This window comes from Pollicipes pollicipes, unplaced genomic scaffold (assembly GCF_011947565.3).
Source record: "Pollicipes pollicipes isolate AB1234 unplaced genomic scaffold, Ppol_2.1 Scaffold_4740;HRSCAF=5597_pilon_pilon_pilon, whole genome shotgun sequence".
NCBI classification, from domain to species: Eukaryota; Metazoa; Arthropoda; class Thecostraca; order Pollicipedomorpha; family Pollicipedidae; genus Pollicipes; species Pollicipes pollicipes.
In genome coordinates this window covers 34,550,115-34,567,660 of record NW_023596545.1, presented here as the reverse complement: position 1 = coordinate 34,567,660, position 17,546 = coordinate 34,550,115, and the positions used below count along the sequence as shown (strand labels likewise).

The 17,546-nt window shown below is 62.6% G+C and overlaps 2 protein-coding genes across 4 annotated transcripts; one reads left to right on the top strand and one right to left on the bottom strand.

Moving 5' to 3' along the window:
* The first annotated feature begins 302 nt into the window (after positions 1-302).
* Positions 303-5,760, top strand: LOC119099301 (Cuticle-tanning hormone bursicon). 3 transcript variants are annotated; one of them, XM_037222426.1, is made up of 4 exons: positions 303-385; positions 1,914-2,101; positions 3,762-3,887; positions 5,140-5,760. In XM_037222426.1, exons 2-4 carry the CDS (start codon positions 1,925-1,927, stop codon positions 5,269-5,271), a joined length of 435 nt encoding a protein of 144 aa, XP_037078321.1. In that variant the 5' UTR covers positions 303-385; positions 1,914-1,924; the 3' UTR covers positions 5,272-5,760. The 3 variants fall into 3 exon arrangements, with proteins under 3 accessions (XP_037078321.1, XP_037078322.1, XP_037078320.1); XM_037222427.1 differs by having other exon boundaries at positions 333-361; XM_037222425.1 differs by lacking the exon at positions 303-385 and adding an exon at positions 1,644-1,668.
* Positions 5,761-7,810: 2,050 nt separating this feature from the next.
* Positions 7,811-17,197, bottom strand: LOC119098266 (protein shuttle craft). The gene is made up of 16 exons (XM_037221188.1): positions 17,191-17,197; positions 16,220-16,429; positions 15,806-15,936; positions 15,214-15,311; positions 14,616-14,779; positions 13,889-14,061; positions 13,325-13,357; positions 13,067-13,156; positions 12,655-12,808; positions 12,088-12,287; positions 11,744-11,833; positions 10,697-10,837; positions 10,081-10,268; positions 8,813-9,017; positions 8,238-8,455; positions 7,811-7,877 (listed from the first exon to the last, which is right to left on the bottom strand). The coding sequence occupies exons 1-16, from the start codon at positions 17,195-17,197 to the stop codon at positions 7,811-7,813; spliced, it is 2,169 nt and encodes a 722-aa protein (XP_037077083.1).
* Positions 17,198-17,546: the final 349 nt, after the last annotated feature.

Sequence of the window (17,546 nt, the reverse complement as noted above, 5' to 3'; positions counted from 1 at the left end):
GAGATCAGCCCGGTTTACACATCAGCGTCGTGCGCCACTTACCCAAACCGCGATCGGCTCTGCTCTGTCCGAATACCCAGAGGTCTCTCTGCATGCGTGGCTCCAACAGCCATCGCGGCATCCGTCCACCCTCTCAGAGCGAGTCGTCCCAGTTCCGACCGAGTGCCCGGCCAGCCGCGTGTCACGTAAAGCGAATGGTGTGTACCTGCCTGCGGGGAGGCGCGGCCCTCCCGCGGGGCGCTGCTGCTGGATAAAACCACCGGGGCCGGCGGCTTACGATGGCACTCTCTGTGCAGCGGTGTGCGGCACTGGGAATGACCAACAGCCCCAGGTGAACGGCAGCACAGGTCACGCCCGCCAGGTCAGCACAGGTCACGCCTGCCAGGTCAGCACAGGTCACGCCGCCAGGTCAGCACAGGTCAAACTTGTGGGTTCAAATGACCGCTCTGAGCAGCTTTGTCTGGCTTATTTCATGGGATAATTAGGCATATGACTACACCTAGTACCGATATTTGTCAATGCCTGTATCATGTTGATCGCATAGGGTTGTCCTTCCCCCTGCTCCCCTCCAAGACACCGGGACTATGCTTCGAAGCTTCTGGTTAGTTTTGAAACGATGTCTCTCCTACTCTTAGCATACGAACTTCACATGAAGTTATGAGCCATAAAGTATGCTTAATGTCCGTTATTCCTCACAGGGGTCTGTGTGTGTAGATTCCGTTAAATCGTTTTACGGGGCTAACATGTGTGGTTCTAGATAACCACGTTACCAGCAAAGGATATGTCCCATGCCACACGATACGAAGCGAACCATCGCACGCATAACGACCCGGAATCGTTCCGATGTTTCTTTGGGTACTCTGAAGGCAGCAATGTCCTGCAGCTTCCGGCAATGGCGTTGAGCGTCCAGCGTTTCAAAAAATTTAATTGAGGCTCCTTAGCTCCCTCGGAGCATTTCTGTTCTCGAACAACATCATCAAGGATCGCAACTGCGACCCAAACGCGTCCGACAAAGCAGCCGGGCACGACTTACTGTATCGATCCCGCGCCAGCACGGCGATACCCGCAGTTCGGCCCGGAGCGAGACCATCCGATTGCCCGACGGTACCGGCCGCTGCAGGGGCGTTGCCAGGGCGGGGTAGCCGCGCTTCCGCGTTGCCAGGTGCCCGGCCCTCACGGCCGACGTGAGACCCTGCTGACGCGTTGAGCCGGGCGCCGTCGCTGGCTGCGGATCGCTGTGGCTTGCACAGGCTGGTGAGCAGGGATGTTTTGGGTGCCGGGTGTTCATTGTGAACAGGTCCATCACGTGTGCCTGAAGCTGGGCTCACTCCGGTGCACTGGGTGCATCGGAGGGCACTGACGCTCATTAGAGCGACGATGCACCGCTGCGGCCGGTCTGGCCGCAACGGAAGAGGCGCCGGGTTTCGCCTGAGGGATCCATGTCACCTTGTTGTTGGTGGGGGTGCTACGCAGACGGCCGCAGCTCCCCCACGACGGGTATCGCGAGATGGGCCGGTTTAGCGGCGCCAGGACTTTCCGTGAGGTGGGGCCGCTCTGACGGCGCCGCTGCCCACGTCGGTGAGCGCGCACGACGCCGGCCAGCTCGGCCGCCAGTGCAGTGACCGGCGGGACCGGCGCCGGCGGCAGCGATGCGGCGGACATGGCCAGGTACGGTCCCGGCGCGGTCCGCCTCGCGCCGGAGCGGGCCCGCCCGGCCACCGCGTGTGAGGAGGCGACGCCGGGCGGTGCGCCGTGGGTCGGCATTGCCCCGCCGTGAGTCGTGCAGTGAGCGAGTCGCGCCCGTCGCCGGCCTGAGCTCCCCACGGCGGCTGACTCCCCCCGCCGTGAGTCGCGCCCGTCGCCGGCCTGAGCTCCTCGCGGCGGCTGACTCCCCCCCCCCCCGTGCACCGCAGATCTACTGACCATGACCTGGGGTCTGGTACTGCTGACCGGCCTGGCGGCGCTGGCGACGCGGCTGACGCCCAGCGGCGCCGACGAGTGCAAACTCACGCCCGTGGTGCACGTGCTGCAATACCCCGGCTGCGTGGCCAAGCCGATTCCGTCGTACGCTTGCGTCGGCCACTGCACCAGCTATGTGCAGGTAGGATTGTCGGGGAAGGCTCCGGTTAGAGATTACCGGACTGTCGGAGGACTGAACACGGCGGCCTCACAACCTGAGGACTGATCCCAGCGGTCTGACAGCCCGAAGAATGAACGCAGTTGTCCGCTAAGTATGCTTGTTTTACAGGTTCCCCTACGATGACTTGAAGTAATGGGTGCCTAATTGGGTTAGTTTCTGGCACTTGCGACAGGTAAGGCCATTTCCGTGGAAATTCATGCGGCGGTGGTAGATTTCATTCCACAGAAAACTGTTGTAGCTGAAATAATAATTCCAAGGATTTTGCCAAGGATTGGTCGCAAACTTTCCCAACAGCTCCGGAACTTGCGGCCGGCGGAGTCGCCTGTGGCGTGTCATGGACATCGAGGGCTTGTAATCCTGAGACTAGCCAGCACCACCGCGGAGCTCGAGGGACTCGCGGGCATCGGACAGTAAACTGACATATTGTGTTGTTTTGTCCTCGAGTGTCCCGCTGTAGCCTGAGACGGATGGTACGTGCTGTCCCTTTCCTCAAGTGTCGGACAGTACAGACTACAGATGACTGCTACAGATGAAGTTTGATGCCACTGGCTTTGGCGTTGGACAGTAAACTCTGACAGGGTTGTTAACATGCTGAAGGGACCGTGCCACCCTTGTTAACACACGCCCGGGTGGCCGGCTAGATACCCTTCGCTCGGGTGGGGGTCAATTTGACCCCCCCGAAATCTCAAGAACTAAAAAAGTTAGAACACCAAATCTACAGGTTGTGTTGACCGGTACGTGAACTCACTTAGGTCAAAGTTTCAGGTTCCTAGGTCATGACCTTTGGGTCAAAAAAAGTCAAATGATGTCAAGTTCCAGGTAGGTCTTCAAAGTGCCCCCAGAACCTGGATAACTGTTTCTAAGCAAAGGCTCACATTCTCACTCAATGTCAGTGACCTTGTTTGACCTTTGAAGGTCAAAGTGACCAAAATCATACAAGATTGCTTTGAATTTTGCATTTGACTAAGCGACAAAGGTTACGCTAGACAGTATGTTCCTAAAACAATATGTTGACCTGGGTTATTTTAGGTCAATGGCCCATTCTGACCTCTAAGAAGTCCATGGAAGATGTATGATGCGGTTCCTGCTATCAATAAACTCGAAATGAGCACCAGAAACTATCCCATACAGCAAGTCCTAGAGTAACAAAGCAGGTCAATTTTGACCTTGGTGTAACCTTCATACGTGGCCTTAGGTCAATCTTATTTGCTCATTCAACTGTTTTGTTGCCTAAGAAAGCATCCCAGAGATGTATGGCTTTGTTTAACACTCCGTTGTTGGATCAGATTGAAGCATTCCCTAAAAATTGCCTTCGCTGAAACCATGGCCCGACTTTGACCCGCCGTAGGTCAGTGACCTTAGCAGGTACACCTAAATTATTTATGTAAGACGGTCCGCCGTTCAATTTTCTACAGCTACATAAAATTTAGCGCGGCTACGCCACGCCGTTCAGAAACCATTGTGGAAAAGCCTTCGGGAGGGGGGGAGGTCAATTTGACCCCACCCGAGCGCGTGTTAACAGGCGTCGGGCAATAAGCTGTATCCGGGGACCGTGTTGTCCCTGTCATCTGACGTCGGGCAGTGAGCTGCGCTGAAAGAACCGTGACATCCTCGTCAACAGGTGTCGGGCAGTAAGCTTTGGCAGACAGAGCGCTCCTGCATGTGCTGTCAGGAGAGTGGACAGCGCGAGGCGTCCGTCTCGCTGTTCTGTCCGCAAGCCAAACATGGCGACCCCAAGTTCCGCAAGGTGAGAGCCCGCTTGCTGGGCCGGGTGATGGCCACGTTCGGAGGCGACCTGCGCCGCAGTCTTACCTTCTCCGCAGTGTGGCAGATGTACGGGTCGCGTGCCTGTCTGATGCTCAAATGCTCAATATTTCTACTTAATCTCCTGATGGAGTATTTGTGGTACGCTACTGCGAATATTTTTGGGGGGTATGTCGCTAGCACGCAATGTAAACAACACACAGCAGTGGTCCACGTCACTGTATGCAGGCCTGAAATGACGGCATTCAAACAACGAGCACTTGACCAAGGATGCCTCCCAAGAGTGCGGAACGTGGACAACTGCTGTGTGTTGTTTACAGGGTGTGCTAGCGACATACCCAAAAGTAATACGCCATCAGGACATCGAGCCGAAATATTGAGCATTAAAATTAATGCCGTCGTTTTAGGCCTGCAGACTTTGAGCCTGCCTCGATTCTTCGGGCTAGATGGTCAGAAAACTATCGTAATGGAAAGGACGAAACTACGGTCTCAGGATGGATCACCTGACCGAAGGGTTCATTTCAGGGCGGATCATCCCGGTAAACCTTCCGTCGCGAGCGCTGGCTGGCAAAGCGTTGACCTCGTCGATCACCCCCTGTTAATTGGTTAATTCCAGGGCCGTAGGTGCAGGTGCTGACGCGTTATGTGGAGCATGGCTTTGGGGGCTCGGGCCCCTCCCCTTCCCCCAACCTCTGGGATAACTCAGCCGTAAGCTTATGACGTTACATGGAGGGAGCGACTCGACGTGCCTTTGGGCCATCAACCGGTCATCAAGGTCGTGTCCTCTTGCACCCCTCCTCCCGTCCCCTCACCCCTGACCTCTAACACAATCCCCAAATTATGACCTCCCACTAGCCACACCACGCCTGTGGCATCGCCCACAAACTTGACCTTCCATGCGGACCAGGCCCTTCGACCCTGCCTTTCGCCCCGAATCGTGAGCTTCTATACTGACCGGACCGCCCGCCTCAGTGACACCGTCCCCATGTCGTGATCATCCCCGCTGACTAGACCACTGACCCTAATGGCACCGTCCCAGATCGTGACCTCGATGACAGCGTCCCCACATCGTGACCTCTATGAAACCGTCCCCAGATCGTGACCTCTACTGCGCCGTCCCCAGATCGTGACCTCTACGGCGCCGTCCCCAGATCGTGACCTCCATGACGCCGTCCCCAAATCGTGACCTCTGTGACCCCATCCCCAGATCGTGACCTCTGTAGCGCCGTCCCCAGATCGTGACGAGAGCGCCGATCGAGTGCATGTGCCGGCCGTGCAGCCAGCAGGAGGACTCGCAGGCCATCCCGCAGGAGGTGGCCGGCTTCGTGTCCGGCGGCGTGCCGCTCGAGTCCATGCCCTTCGTGTGATGACGTCACTCCCGGACGCCGGGTGACGTCACGCGACCGGAACCGACCCGGGCGGCCGTGTCAGCGATGGCGGGCGACTGTCGGACGGCGGTGTGGGAGAGACGAAGCAGAGTAGCACAGCCGCAGATCGACATGTCGGCACGATCTCCAGCAGCGTGACAGAAAACCACGGGGGTTCTACTTAGGCCAGTGACGAGGCGACCAGTCATTAAACCTTCATCTTAAGACATCGCCGCAGTTGCCGCCTCATTGTGAATGCCATTGAAAAAGCTATATCAAGGCATACAGTTCTTCCCAGAGTCTTGCCTCAAGCAATCTCGCCATCGCTGAAATGGACGCCCAAACTTGCCCGAACTGAAACGCGAGATGGATTTCGCCAATCTGTGAACGCAGCGTGTATATATAATGCATTAGTTATGTTGAGCTGGAAGAGACAAAATGAACGCATATTCGTCCGAAGAAGACACAATAAAGGTCCCTACACCAACATACCCTGCATTTGGCAACGTGGAGCGTCTCCGAAATCATGGCGACAGGTTTCCGGATGCTTAACAACATTCGCCGGCCTCAAGTCGAAGTTAATGAATGAGTGCGACTCGAGTGCTCACAGACAACGGCGAGAGCATACGATGCTGAAAAATACGCATTTGAAACCTTGCGCAATAGTGAGCATAAAATGCCATAATTTCCTCTTTCCGATCTCATGACTTATGTTCGCTTTTAGTTCCGTGCAATCGGCTACTTCCATGCAGTGCTTCGTGGCTCATCATCGGCTCCAAGCCCGACTTAACATGAAACCGAATTCGCCACGAGCTTTTTCAGTCCATCTGATCGACGGACGTGCAGAGTCGCCCAATGTGCTGCGACGGACGTCGTCGTCGACGGACGACGGAATATTGCTCTTGGTGTCAGCACGGAGACCTGCAACATTACTTTGAACGCACGTCCGACTTGTCGGGCAAGAGTTGGCGCAAATGTGCTCTGGTTCGATCGTCCAGCCAGCATACTAACCCGATGCCCGCCAAGCTCATAATCCGTGAGGAGTTTCCACCGCGCTCCACGCGGTGTGCGGTGGAACCGAGTCCTGTGAGTGCACAAGTGCACTGTGGAACGGGGTCCTGTGAGTGCACAAGTACACTGGAACCGAGTCCAGTCCCACATGGAACTGAGAGCAGGCCGCTGATGCCTGGCAGAGTCAAGGCAGCGGCACACCCAGTCGCCGGTCGTCAGGTCAAAAGGCGTGAGAGCTCCGGCAACAGAGCGTCAGCTGACCACATCATTCAGCCCGCTTCTCCACATGAGCACAGGCCCCAGTTCACCCAACATTCGCTTTATTTCAAAATAGATATCACGAACGACGCACTTCGGCAGCGACAATCACGCTCGCGGCCCGGCTGTTTCTATGAAAACAAGCCGAAGTTCGGTGCTTGAGACGAACCCCACATCAAGCCGAACACACCAAGAACGCAACGTTTCGGGATCTCGCACTTCGTAAGCCGGCGCACAGCGATGACAATCTCGATGATTTTGCGTTGAAATTACGTCCAACGGGTCGCTGCCCACAAAACAAACGCACGCTCACCAAAGGTGTAGACCGGGGTCTGGGCAAAGCCAGGGCGTCATCACCCTCAAATAATGAGACGATGTAACCGTGGCTACGCAGACAGAGCTTCAACACCAGCCAGACACGCGGAGCCCACAGATGCGGGATATTGCTAACACGGCTGCAGTCAAGCGCATTCAGGGAGCCAACCGCAGCGGTGACCAACAAATTCGGAAGTCGGGCGCTCATGGATACCGCGCAGAAGGCGGGGTGGAACACCGTGCATAAAACTGGAGAAAAGGAGCAGCACAGTGCGGACGGCGCTTCCTAGGGACGGAGTGTTCGGAGTGCCACCGCCAGAATCATAACAAAGGAATCGCAAAAACTTATTTAGTCGTTTAACACGTATTCACCGTGCCAAGCACCATCGGATTGCCGCAGATAATTTGCATACCAGTCAACCACCAGAGTATGGACACCAGACAGGTCATCACGGCCGATACATCCCCATCCCTCACAGCTTACCCACGTAAGTCACGGCACCACCGTTCGTAACCGGCAACAGGTGCTCATCACGCCATGTGCGTTGGCAGTGCGGCACCCGGCTATACCCACACACGAGCAGGCGCCAACAGAACACCGTCCGTGCCGCAAAACCCCGCGCAACACCGCAACCCGCACGTTCCCAGCGCCGGCCGCAAGCGCGGCGACTGACCAGCGCCTCGATGACGCCAGACCCGGCACTTGAGTCCGCACGGCCGCCGTCCTCGGCCGCGCCGGCCCCGCACGCCGGTCCGCACCACAGCCGGCGTCGCGCCGGTCCGCCGGCCGGTTCGCGCACGCGCGGCAGCGGCGCGCGCGCGGCCGGCTCCAGCGACCGTCCGCGCGGCGCCGGCCTGTCCCTGACGTCACCGGCCTGCTGGCGGCCGGTGACGTCACGCAAGGGCCGCTCCGTGACGGCTGGCGCCGGCGGTGGACGTGTCCGCCGGGCATGCGTCAGCCGGTGAAGTCGAAGTAGTCGATCACCTCGGCGGCGGCCGCCTCCGGCTGCGCTGGCTTGGTGCTGGAATGGAGCCCCGTGTCAGGTCACAGCCACACTGGTGTCACTCGAGGCGAACCGTCTCTGCACGGCACTGCACGACCACGCGATGTCAACGGGGGTGGCAGACCCCACATCGGACGCTATGCGCTTCTCCTATCATACAAGGCTTAACCTGTCGTCAAACCAATCCCGCCTGCACGTTAAACACCCTCCCGCCGACTTCTACATCCGTCACCCCCACCCCTCCTACACACAACCGAGTCCACCCACATCGCCCTCCTCCCGCCGACTCACGGAGCAGCGGCAGCGGCGGTGGCGGTGGCGGCGGTGGCGGCGGCGGCGGTGGCAGGGTCGCGCCGGGCGGCCAGGCGGGGCGCCGGCGCGATCTTGCGCGGTCCCGCCTCGCGCTCCACCACCTGCAGCACGCTGAGCGTCGGCAGCCAGCAGCGGTCGCGGTGCGCCGTGGCCACCACGTTCCGCTTCGGCTCCTCGTCGTAGCTCTCCGACTGGCAGCCGAAGTGCTCGCAGTACTCGTGGATGAACTGGCGACGCTCGCGGTTCATCGGCGCGAACGCCACGCTGCGGCTCTTCTGCTTCGACTGCCGGCGGCGGCGACGCGTCACGCGTCGGGAAGCCGAGCGAGGAGCACGCGCGCACGAAACCAAACACTGCTGGCCGCGCGACAACAGTGCTCAAAGGCAAAATCGTCCATCGGCACAACACTACGGAACCACATCACGCGTAACGTCAGGAGAGCGCGCGCCACGTTCGGGCCCACGACCTCTGCGACGGCCCCGCCACCATCGGTCCCGTCTCTGACACAGAGCCCTGTGTACAGTCTCTAACATGGCACACCACAAGCTGCGCCCGTCCGAGCACCCCAGCCGCCGACGACACGGAAGTCATTCTCTCTTCTATGCTCTCTCCTAACTCGCCATGCCTTTCCGCCGGCTCACCTGCTGCGCCAGCTGGACCAGGTCGGTCAGCTGCTGGTGCACCTCCTCGGCCAGGCCCTTGGCGCGGCGCGCCATGTCCAGCATGGAGGGCGGGTAGGTGGGCGGGCCGGCCTTGCTCGACAGCTCCGGGTTGCGAATCTGCAGCGCCAGCGCCAGCCGCCGGTTCCGCTCCAGCACCGCGCATTCCGCGTTACACTGCAGACTGCTGGCGGCGGGAGCCGGCCGGGGGACGGGCGTCACGCGGCGCGAGGACGGCATCGCAGACACCCAGCGGTGGTTGCCAGGGGACGGCCGCGGGATAACAGACACTTAGCGGTGGTTACCAAGGGACAGCGGCGGGATAACAGACACTTAACGGTGGTTACCAAGGGACGGCGGCGGGATAACAGACACTTAACAGAGGTTGCCGGGGCACAGCAGCGGGACAAGAGACACTCGCCGGTGGTTACCAAGGGACCGCGGCGGGATAGCAGACACTTAGCAGAGGTTGCCGGGGCACAGCAGCGGGATAAGAGACACTCGCCGGTGGTTACCAAGGGACAGCCGCGAGATAACAGGCACTCGCCGGCGGTTACCACAGGATGGTGATGGGATAATAGGCACTTGCCGGTGGTTACCAAGGGACCGTGGCGGGATAACAGACACTTAGCAGAGGTTGCCGGGGCACAGCAGCGGGATAAGACACTCGCCGGTGGTTGCCAAGGGACCGCGGCGGGATAACAGACACTTAGCAGAGGTTGCCGGGGGACAGTGGCGGGATAAGAGACACTCGCCGATGGTTACCAAGGGACAGCCACGGGATAACAGGCACTCGCCGGTGGTTACCAAAGGACGGCGATGGGATAACAGACACTCGGCGGTGGTTCACGAAGAACAGTGACGGAATAACAGACGCTCGCCGATGGTTACCGCGGGACAGTAACGGCATAGCATAAGCTCGGCGCCACACTGCGGACTGACGAACAACGGCAGCACGCACGAGACGTCGGGAGGGGGGAGGGGGGGGGGGGGGTCGCCCGCTGCACAAACAGCAGACCGGCGCCGATCACACTGTCGCGGTGCGATCAGGTCACATCGTCCACGTCATCGTCATCGCTCCGGAGCCGGCGGAGGGCGTGACCTGTGACCGGCCCGGTGCGGGTCACAGCCGTGCTTTGTTTAGTGTCACCACATGTACCACCGAAGTACGCCTCCCTACAGCTGCGGCGCGCCGGCAGGTACGGCGGCGATCGCGCCCGCGTCCCGCCGGCCGGGCGCGGTCCACTCACGCCTTGGCCCTGGAGTTCTTGCCGGGCGCGGAGCCCGACATCAGCTCCGACACGTCGACGGTGGCGCCGCCCGCCTGGATGGCCGCCAGCTTGTACGCGATCAGCGACGTGTTGAGCGAGCGGTAGGCGCCCGTGTCGCTGCAGGCCAGCGTACGCGAGCGGTGGCCACACTCACAGCTGACCGGCACCTGCCGGGTCACGCGGTCACGGTCAGCGGCGACGGTCGGGGCGGCCGGCAGCCGGCGACTACCATCGACGCCGGCGGAGCGGAGCGCGAATGACCGCGGACGATGACGACAAAGACAGGCCCCGCAGCGTGGGGAGGCCGTCCAGACCCGCACCGGCCGGGCCGGCTGACAACGCACCATCAGCAGGGACGCCGGTCCGGCCGCGGGACCGGCCCGCGCTGGCACCGGCCGGGGACCGGGGCGGCAAGCGTGGCCGCCCAGGCTCCCAAGGCCGCAAACACGCAATATAATCACAAGGTGGAACGTAAAACAAAAACCCGTTCATCTATGAATTACGCTGTCAGATGGATCGGACCGGCCAGCCGGCACATCCCAAACAAAGCACCTCACTCTCACCAACTCCATTTGGTTTGGCGCCGGGCCCTCACCTTGGTCTTGCAGGGCGTCTTCGGACAGTCCCCGTCGTGGCAGGGCGCGGCGCAGGGGTGGCGACACTCGGGCCGCGGCGCGTCGCACGGCTGCCGGCAGCCGGACTCCACCTCCTGACAGGCGCCCGGGTGACACGGCTCCTGACCGGGGCGGCGGGGGCGGCGTCAGCACGCGGAGCACTCGGGTCGGGGGCCGCGATCAGCCGGGGGACAGTGCGGCGCCTGCCGGGCGCCACCAGATCTGGCAGGTTCGCTGATGCTCACTCCGATCGGCGGCAGCTGCGGGGCCGGGCTCGAAAACCGACGGGGGCGTTGTTGACCTCGTTACAGCGTGGGTGTGAATAACAAAGCACCGTCAGAGACAAACAGCGTCCCAGCCGGTTTGCTGCTTCCAATTGCTCAGACAAACGGCCGGAAGCCAAGCGACGGGGCTGACCTCTGGGAGCGGGGACACTCTCTGGCGCGGAGAGCTCGTGCCGTGAAAGCTTATGTGCGTAACTAGGCACGGATTCGATGTCCGGAAATGTGCCCATTGGTCCCCTGCTTAGTGCCATCGCCACAAAATTGGAGCCGAGGGCGGAGCCGCGCCGCCCAAACGAAGGTCAGCTTCAGAAGGACGTCGGCTACTCAGGGCCGAGAGGAGCATAACAAGCCAGCTTCCGCGGGGGTCCCGCTACCCAGTTCGCTCCCAAAGACCACACCCCCTGGGGACTGCGAACAGCAGCTGTGGCTCGCCGCGGCCCACAGGTGAACAGATCCGCGCGAGATAGATCACAACCGCTGGTGCCGCTTGGGGCGAGCAACTTCGGCGCCTCGCCCACGCCACATTCTGAGAACACGCCTCAGTTTATCTACGGCGAGCACAAATCGTCTGGCCTGCGCCATTTATGCCTCCTACGCTTTCACAACAAACGAAACAAGGTTAAGCTCAGTCGCGAAGCGATGTCCCGAGGCATTTGATAGCGTCTCGGGGGCTACGCACGAAACCCGCTGACGGAATTGCGCCTGCCGCCGGGGAAGGGCACGGGTCTGGTCGCCAGCACTCACCTTACACTTATGTCGGCCACAGGGCAGAGGGGCACCGCAGGGCCGGCCGCAGGAGACGGCCGTCTGGTGACACGGCACGCTGCCCCGCTCCTGCGACACGGACCGCCGGTTGTCAGGTGTCGGTGAGAGGACGGACAGTCGCTGATCAACACGGCGCCCTGGTGACCCGCGGCCGATCTGCGACGCCAGGGCGCCGAAAACGTCATCCAAACCGCGCCTCGAGCCGCCTCCAAGCCACTAGGTCCGGCCGACACATCCGAGTACCGGCGTCAGCCAAGGCACAGCACGTCAACGCGGCCCGGTCCGGTCGGGTGGCGACGTCGGACGTCCGACCTCCGCCCCACCTCGTGGCCGCAGTAGCACTTCTTCTTCATGAGCTGCGTGCAGGGCGGGCACTCTGGCTGGCTGTGGCAGTTGTGGTGGACCGGGTGGCCGCACGGGTGGTGCCGGGAGCACGGCTGGCTGCAGGGCGGCGGCGGCGTGCCGCACTGCACCGGCGGATACAGCATGCTGGCGCCGCACTCGCAGTACAGTTCCTCGAAACCTGGCCGACGCGCGGGGAGATGGGTCACCCGCCGTAGAGCCGAACGAACGCCGCGCCAACGGCTGCGGTGAAACAGCGAGCGACGAAACACACCGACACTTAGAGGTTAACACCAGGACGCAACTACTTCAGACACCTTAATCCCTGCTGCACGCGTACATCACCCACATGCTACTAAACCAACAGCAGCTGCATGAAACGTCACACGTTCAAACAAGCAGAGCCAGTTCACAACGGCAACTAACAACCAAGCCGCCCCACGCTCCGTCGGTCAACGCCTCCTCAGCGGCTGTCGGCCGCCTGCCGCGCGACCCTCGCCCCCGCGGCGTGCGTGCCTGCCCGCCGGCTGCGCTGGCGCGGTACTGACTGGCTCTCAGGCATGGCCGACACTGGCCCACGTGGCATGGCTCCTCGCAGGTGTGGTGGCCGCAGCTCAGCTTCCGGCCGCACACCAGCGGGCACGGATGGTCCAGCTGGATGCAGCACTCCTGGCCGCATCTGTGGCGGCCGCAGCTCCGCTTCTGCCGACGGTGCGCGCGCCACGCGCCGTCAGACGCTGCACCCGGCGCCGCACGCGGTGCACAACGCGGGTGTGATCGCCAGCAGAGCCCGCGGTGCGCGGAGTCGTGATATACTACTGTGATGTGCCAGAGGGTGTTTCCACGAGACGCGCCATACAGCGTCCACAAACAAAACGAGGACCACATTCCCGCGGACAAAGCCGCTGCTCCGCGGCACGTAACCCGAGCCTGCATACCCCGCCGGCCCGCGCCGCTCACCTTGGTGCAGCGCTTCTGGCAGCGGGCGTCGTCGGCGCGCGTGGTGAGCTCGGCGCAGGCCAGCTCGCGGTCCATGAAGCCGCAGCGGCAGCGGACGGGCGTCTGGCGCGGGCAGGGCGGGCAGGCGCCGGCGTGGCAGGCGGCGCGGCAGCGGTGCGGCTCGCCCGGCCGGCCGCAGCTCAGCTGGCGGCCGCACACGCCGCCGCACGTCGGCACCGGGTCCGTGCAGACGGCGCGCGCCGGAGCCGCCAGCTCCGACAGGGGCCGCGCGCCGCACGGACACCGCTCCACCTGCGGCCAGGGCGCGCCGGCTCAGGCCGGGCACGGCGGGGACCGGCCTGCACGGCCGCAGGCCGGTCGGATCGCGCGAAGCACGACCTAACCCGCCAATACCGTGCGGTCGCCATCTGACGGTAACCCAGCTCGATGCCTTGCACGTGGTTGAAGCGCCACTGGCCAATTTAAGAGACATTGCGACGCAACGTTTGGAGCAAGGTTCTTTGAGACAAGAAGTGGAACGTTACGAACGATGCACACTACGCAAACTGAGTAGGTACAGTGAAAGACTTCTACCTACAGGGAAGGTGTCTCAGGGAAGAACAGTCATCATCACAGCATTAGAACATCCCCATCACAAACAGCCCGGCATCGGAGGGAGGTGGCCCGCCCGCATCAGATCATTTTAACACCCGCGGCCAACTCGGCCCCACTGGCACGGTCGCCCCCGACGCAACTCTCGCCGCCCGCCAGTGCGCCGCCCACACAGAGCTCGAGCCAGGCCGTCCGGCGGCGGCACCGGCCGCGGCGGGCCGCCGTCCTCACCAGCGCCGGGCTCAGCAGACACGGGCCGCAGTCGCCCTCGTGGCACAGCTTGTCGCAGGGGTGGCGGCCGCAGGCGAGCTGGCGGCCGCACACCCCGCCGCAGCAGAACGGGCCGGCGGCGGCCGTGTCAGCCGAGCACACCTCCTCGCGTCGCACCTTCCCGCAGAAGCACACTGGCGGCAGGGCGGGCGAGGCTGTGACAGGCCCAGGCGGCGCGACGCGGCGGGGCGGAACGCACACATCGCGACGCGGAATGAGCGGACCGGTTGATGCAGAGCAACAGCGGGTGCAGCACAGACTTGTGTCGTAGAGTGTCCCCGCCAGGGGATGTCCATACCGACGAGCGCATTGCAGCGCCAACGAATCGGTAATGGAGATATGATGAATGATGAAACAAAAGAGACAAAGTTCATGACATGCTAAACACGCACATCCCAAATGTTGGACTCGCAGGGCGCAGAGCAACTCAAGACTTGGGTCACACATCTACACGCTGTTTAAACTATTGACGTGGGCAAGACTTGTGGGCTTCCCGCCTATCAATTTACCAGCTTGCTTCATGAGCCGCATCAAACTATTACGCCACATACAACATGCACGGCTCGACAGGATAGTAAGCCGTCCGAAAGTAAACCATTGAGCGGAAACGCCCTGCACGCCATCGCGGGCACCCCCCCCCCCCCCCGCCGCCCCCCCCCCCCTCAAGGCCGGGGCGGGAGGCACTCACCAAGCTCCAGCTGCACGTCACAGGCGTCGCAGTCGCCCACGTGGCACGGCCGCTCGCACGTGTGCACGCCGCAGTTGCGCAGCCGGCCGCACGTGTCCTCGCAGGTCAGGGCGGCGGCCAGCTCGCACCGGATGTCCACCGTCTTCTTGCCGCACGGACACGACCTGACGCGGCGCACGGACGTGAGCTCGCCGCACGGACAGGCCGGCGCGCAGCGGTCGGTGTCCAGCGGCCGCGAGCATGTCAGTGGCGCCGACCCGTTCCGATTGGCGTGCATGTTGTCAGACCGTCTGCACGGGCGCCTCTGAGCTCAAGATGCATGCAAAGCAGAGGCGATCATCGCACCGTATGTCAGTTGCACACCGAATTTTATATTCCACAAGTGATTACATCTCCAACCCGTGGGCCACACCGCTCCAGCGAGGAACTTTCTTACGCATCCTGAGTCGTCGCGTCGTATCCTCCTCCGTCGCAGCAGCGTCCTGACGTCCCGGCCCGACAGACAGTCTGCACCCCACCCGTCCCGACCCACCACGCTGAGCACAGCGGCCTCCCCGAGCCGGCGGCCGGACCGTCGGCTCCGGACCGGCCTCCTCACCGTTTGACGGAGGCGGCGCAGGGCGGGCAGGGGCCCGGGTGACAGAGCAGAGTGCAGCGGTGCGTGCAACCCGCGTCAGCCCGGCTGCGGCCGCACACCTGGAGCAGGGGGTGCCCTCACGTCAGGCACAGACCGGGCAGACGCGAATAAGGGTCCGACAGGCCGAAAAGACGCGAGGCAGGCCCGACACGCCGGGCAGACGTGGGGACGGACCCAACAAGTCGGGCACGCCCCGAGCAGACGTGGGGCGTTTGGGCGCGCAGACGCAGCACGGGGCACAAGCGGGGTGTGCATGAAAGGCGTGCCTGACATGGAAACATGGCTACAGTAAACCGTGCCTCACCGCATGACTACCGCAAGAACGGCTGTCGTGGCTAGGATGTGCCTGGAGCCACGAACCGGACATGGTTTGACCACGGCAACGGTTGGGATACACTCAAGCCGCACTCCAGGCATAACTGACACGTATAATACTGACAGGTAGGCGTGTGATGCCGCTGGTGGAAGCGAGGCGCGACACATACCACGTCACACGCGTGGAGGGAGCGATCGGCGGACATGTGCGCAGATCAGCTGGTCGGGTGTCACTGACCTCTCCGCAGGAGTGAGGCGTGTCCCGTCGGTTCCAGGGCGGGTCGCGCACCTTGCCGCAGAAGCACTTGTAGGCAGTGGGTGGCGCGGCTGTCACGTTCTGGCAGGCCGGGCACCGCCAGCCGCCCGACTCTGCCCACAGAGACGCCACCGGTCACCTCACTACATGAGGAGTTTCGGGCACTGATAACATGAGATTTGGGCCGCGTATACGGGCAGCATCGGTGGTATTGTGCCATCTCCACAAGGTGAAAACTACCATGCAGATCATGACCATCACAACAGGTGGACAACAACCAGCAGCAGCCACACTTGAGTGTGCAGAGCATAGTGTCATCTACATCGGGTGGGGGTAGAGCAAGGATGGTGCTGACCCACGCATCCGTCGACTCCCAGGGCCTGGCACGTCACCCACCGGCCTTGGACGACTTGGCCCAGCGGCGGATGCAGCCCATGTGGAAGACGTGGAAGCAGCTCTGGCAGTTCCAGACGGGGTCGGTCTGCTTGATGGGGTCCACGCAGACCAGACACTCGTAACGGCCGTGCGACAGCTGCTCCACCATGCGCTCCCGCTGGCCGAGGTCAGCCTCCGACGGCGAGGGCGCGCGGGCCACCACCGACTCCCCTGCCGGGCACCAGGGGGCGGTCAGACACGGACATCCAGGGGGGGGTCAGACACGGACACCAGGGGGCAGACACGACACCAGGGGGTCAGACACGGACACCAGGGGGCGCCAGACACGACACCAGGGGGCGGTCAGACACGGACACAGGGGGCGGCAGACACGGACACAGGGGGCGGTCAGACACACCAGGGGGCGGCAGAACACCCAGGGGGCGGTCAGACACGGACACAGGGGGCGGTCAGACAGGACACCAGGGGGCGGTCAGACAGGACACCAGGGGGCGGTCAGACACGGACACAGGGGGCGGTCAGACACGGAACAGGGGCGGCAGACACGGACACCAGGGGGCGGTCAGACACGGACACCAGGGGGTCAGACAGGACACAGGGGGCGGTCCAGACGGACACAGGGGGCGGCAGACAGGAACACCAGGGGCGGTCAGACAGGACACAGGGGCGGTCAGACACGGACACAGGGGGCGGTCAGACACGGACACCAGGGGGCGCAGACACGACACCAGGGGCGGTCAGACACGGACACCAGGGGGCGGCCAGACACACACCGGGGCGGCCAGACAGAACACCAGGGGCGGTCAGACACGGACACCAGGGGCAGTCAGACACGGATACCAGCGGACGGTCAAAAACGGACACCAGGGGGGGGGGGAGGGGGGGCGGCCTAACTCGAACACAGGACGGCCGATCTACGCGAAGCCTCCGCTGCGACGCGCCGCGAGCCGACTCAGTCACAAGAGCCTCGCCTCGCATGCCACAACTCTCAGTCAGGCGGCCGCACGTTCGACGCCAGGCCTCTCACCAGCGCGGCAGGAAGGGCCGCACCGACGCTCACCTTGCGCTGGGGCGGCGGCCGTTGTGGTCTGCCGGCCGGCCGTCGGCCGCCGCGCTGCCGCCGCACGGGCTCCACATAGTCGGCGTACGGCCGCTGCTGCCCCTCCCAGCCGGTCTCGTACACCTGCCGGCCGCCCCTGTAGCCGCCGTACTGCCGCGGGTCGTCTCCGTACTCGTACGCCGGCTTGTTGTCCCTGTACTCGCCGAACAGTCGGTTGTCGCGGTGGCCGTAGGCCGGCCGGGGGTCCTGGTGGCCGTTGTACTGGCG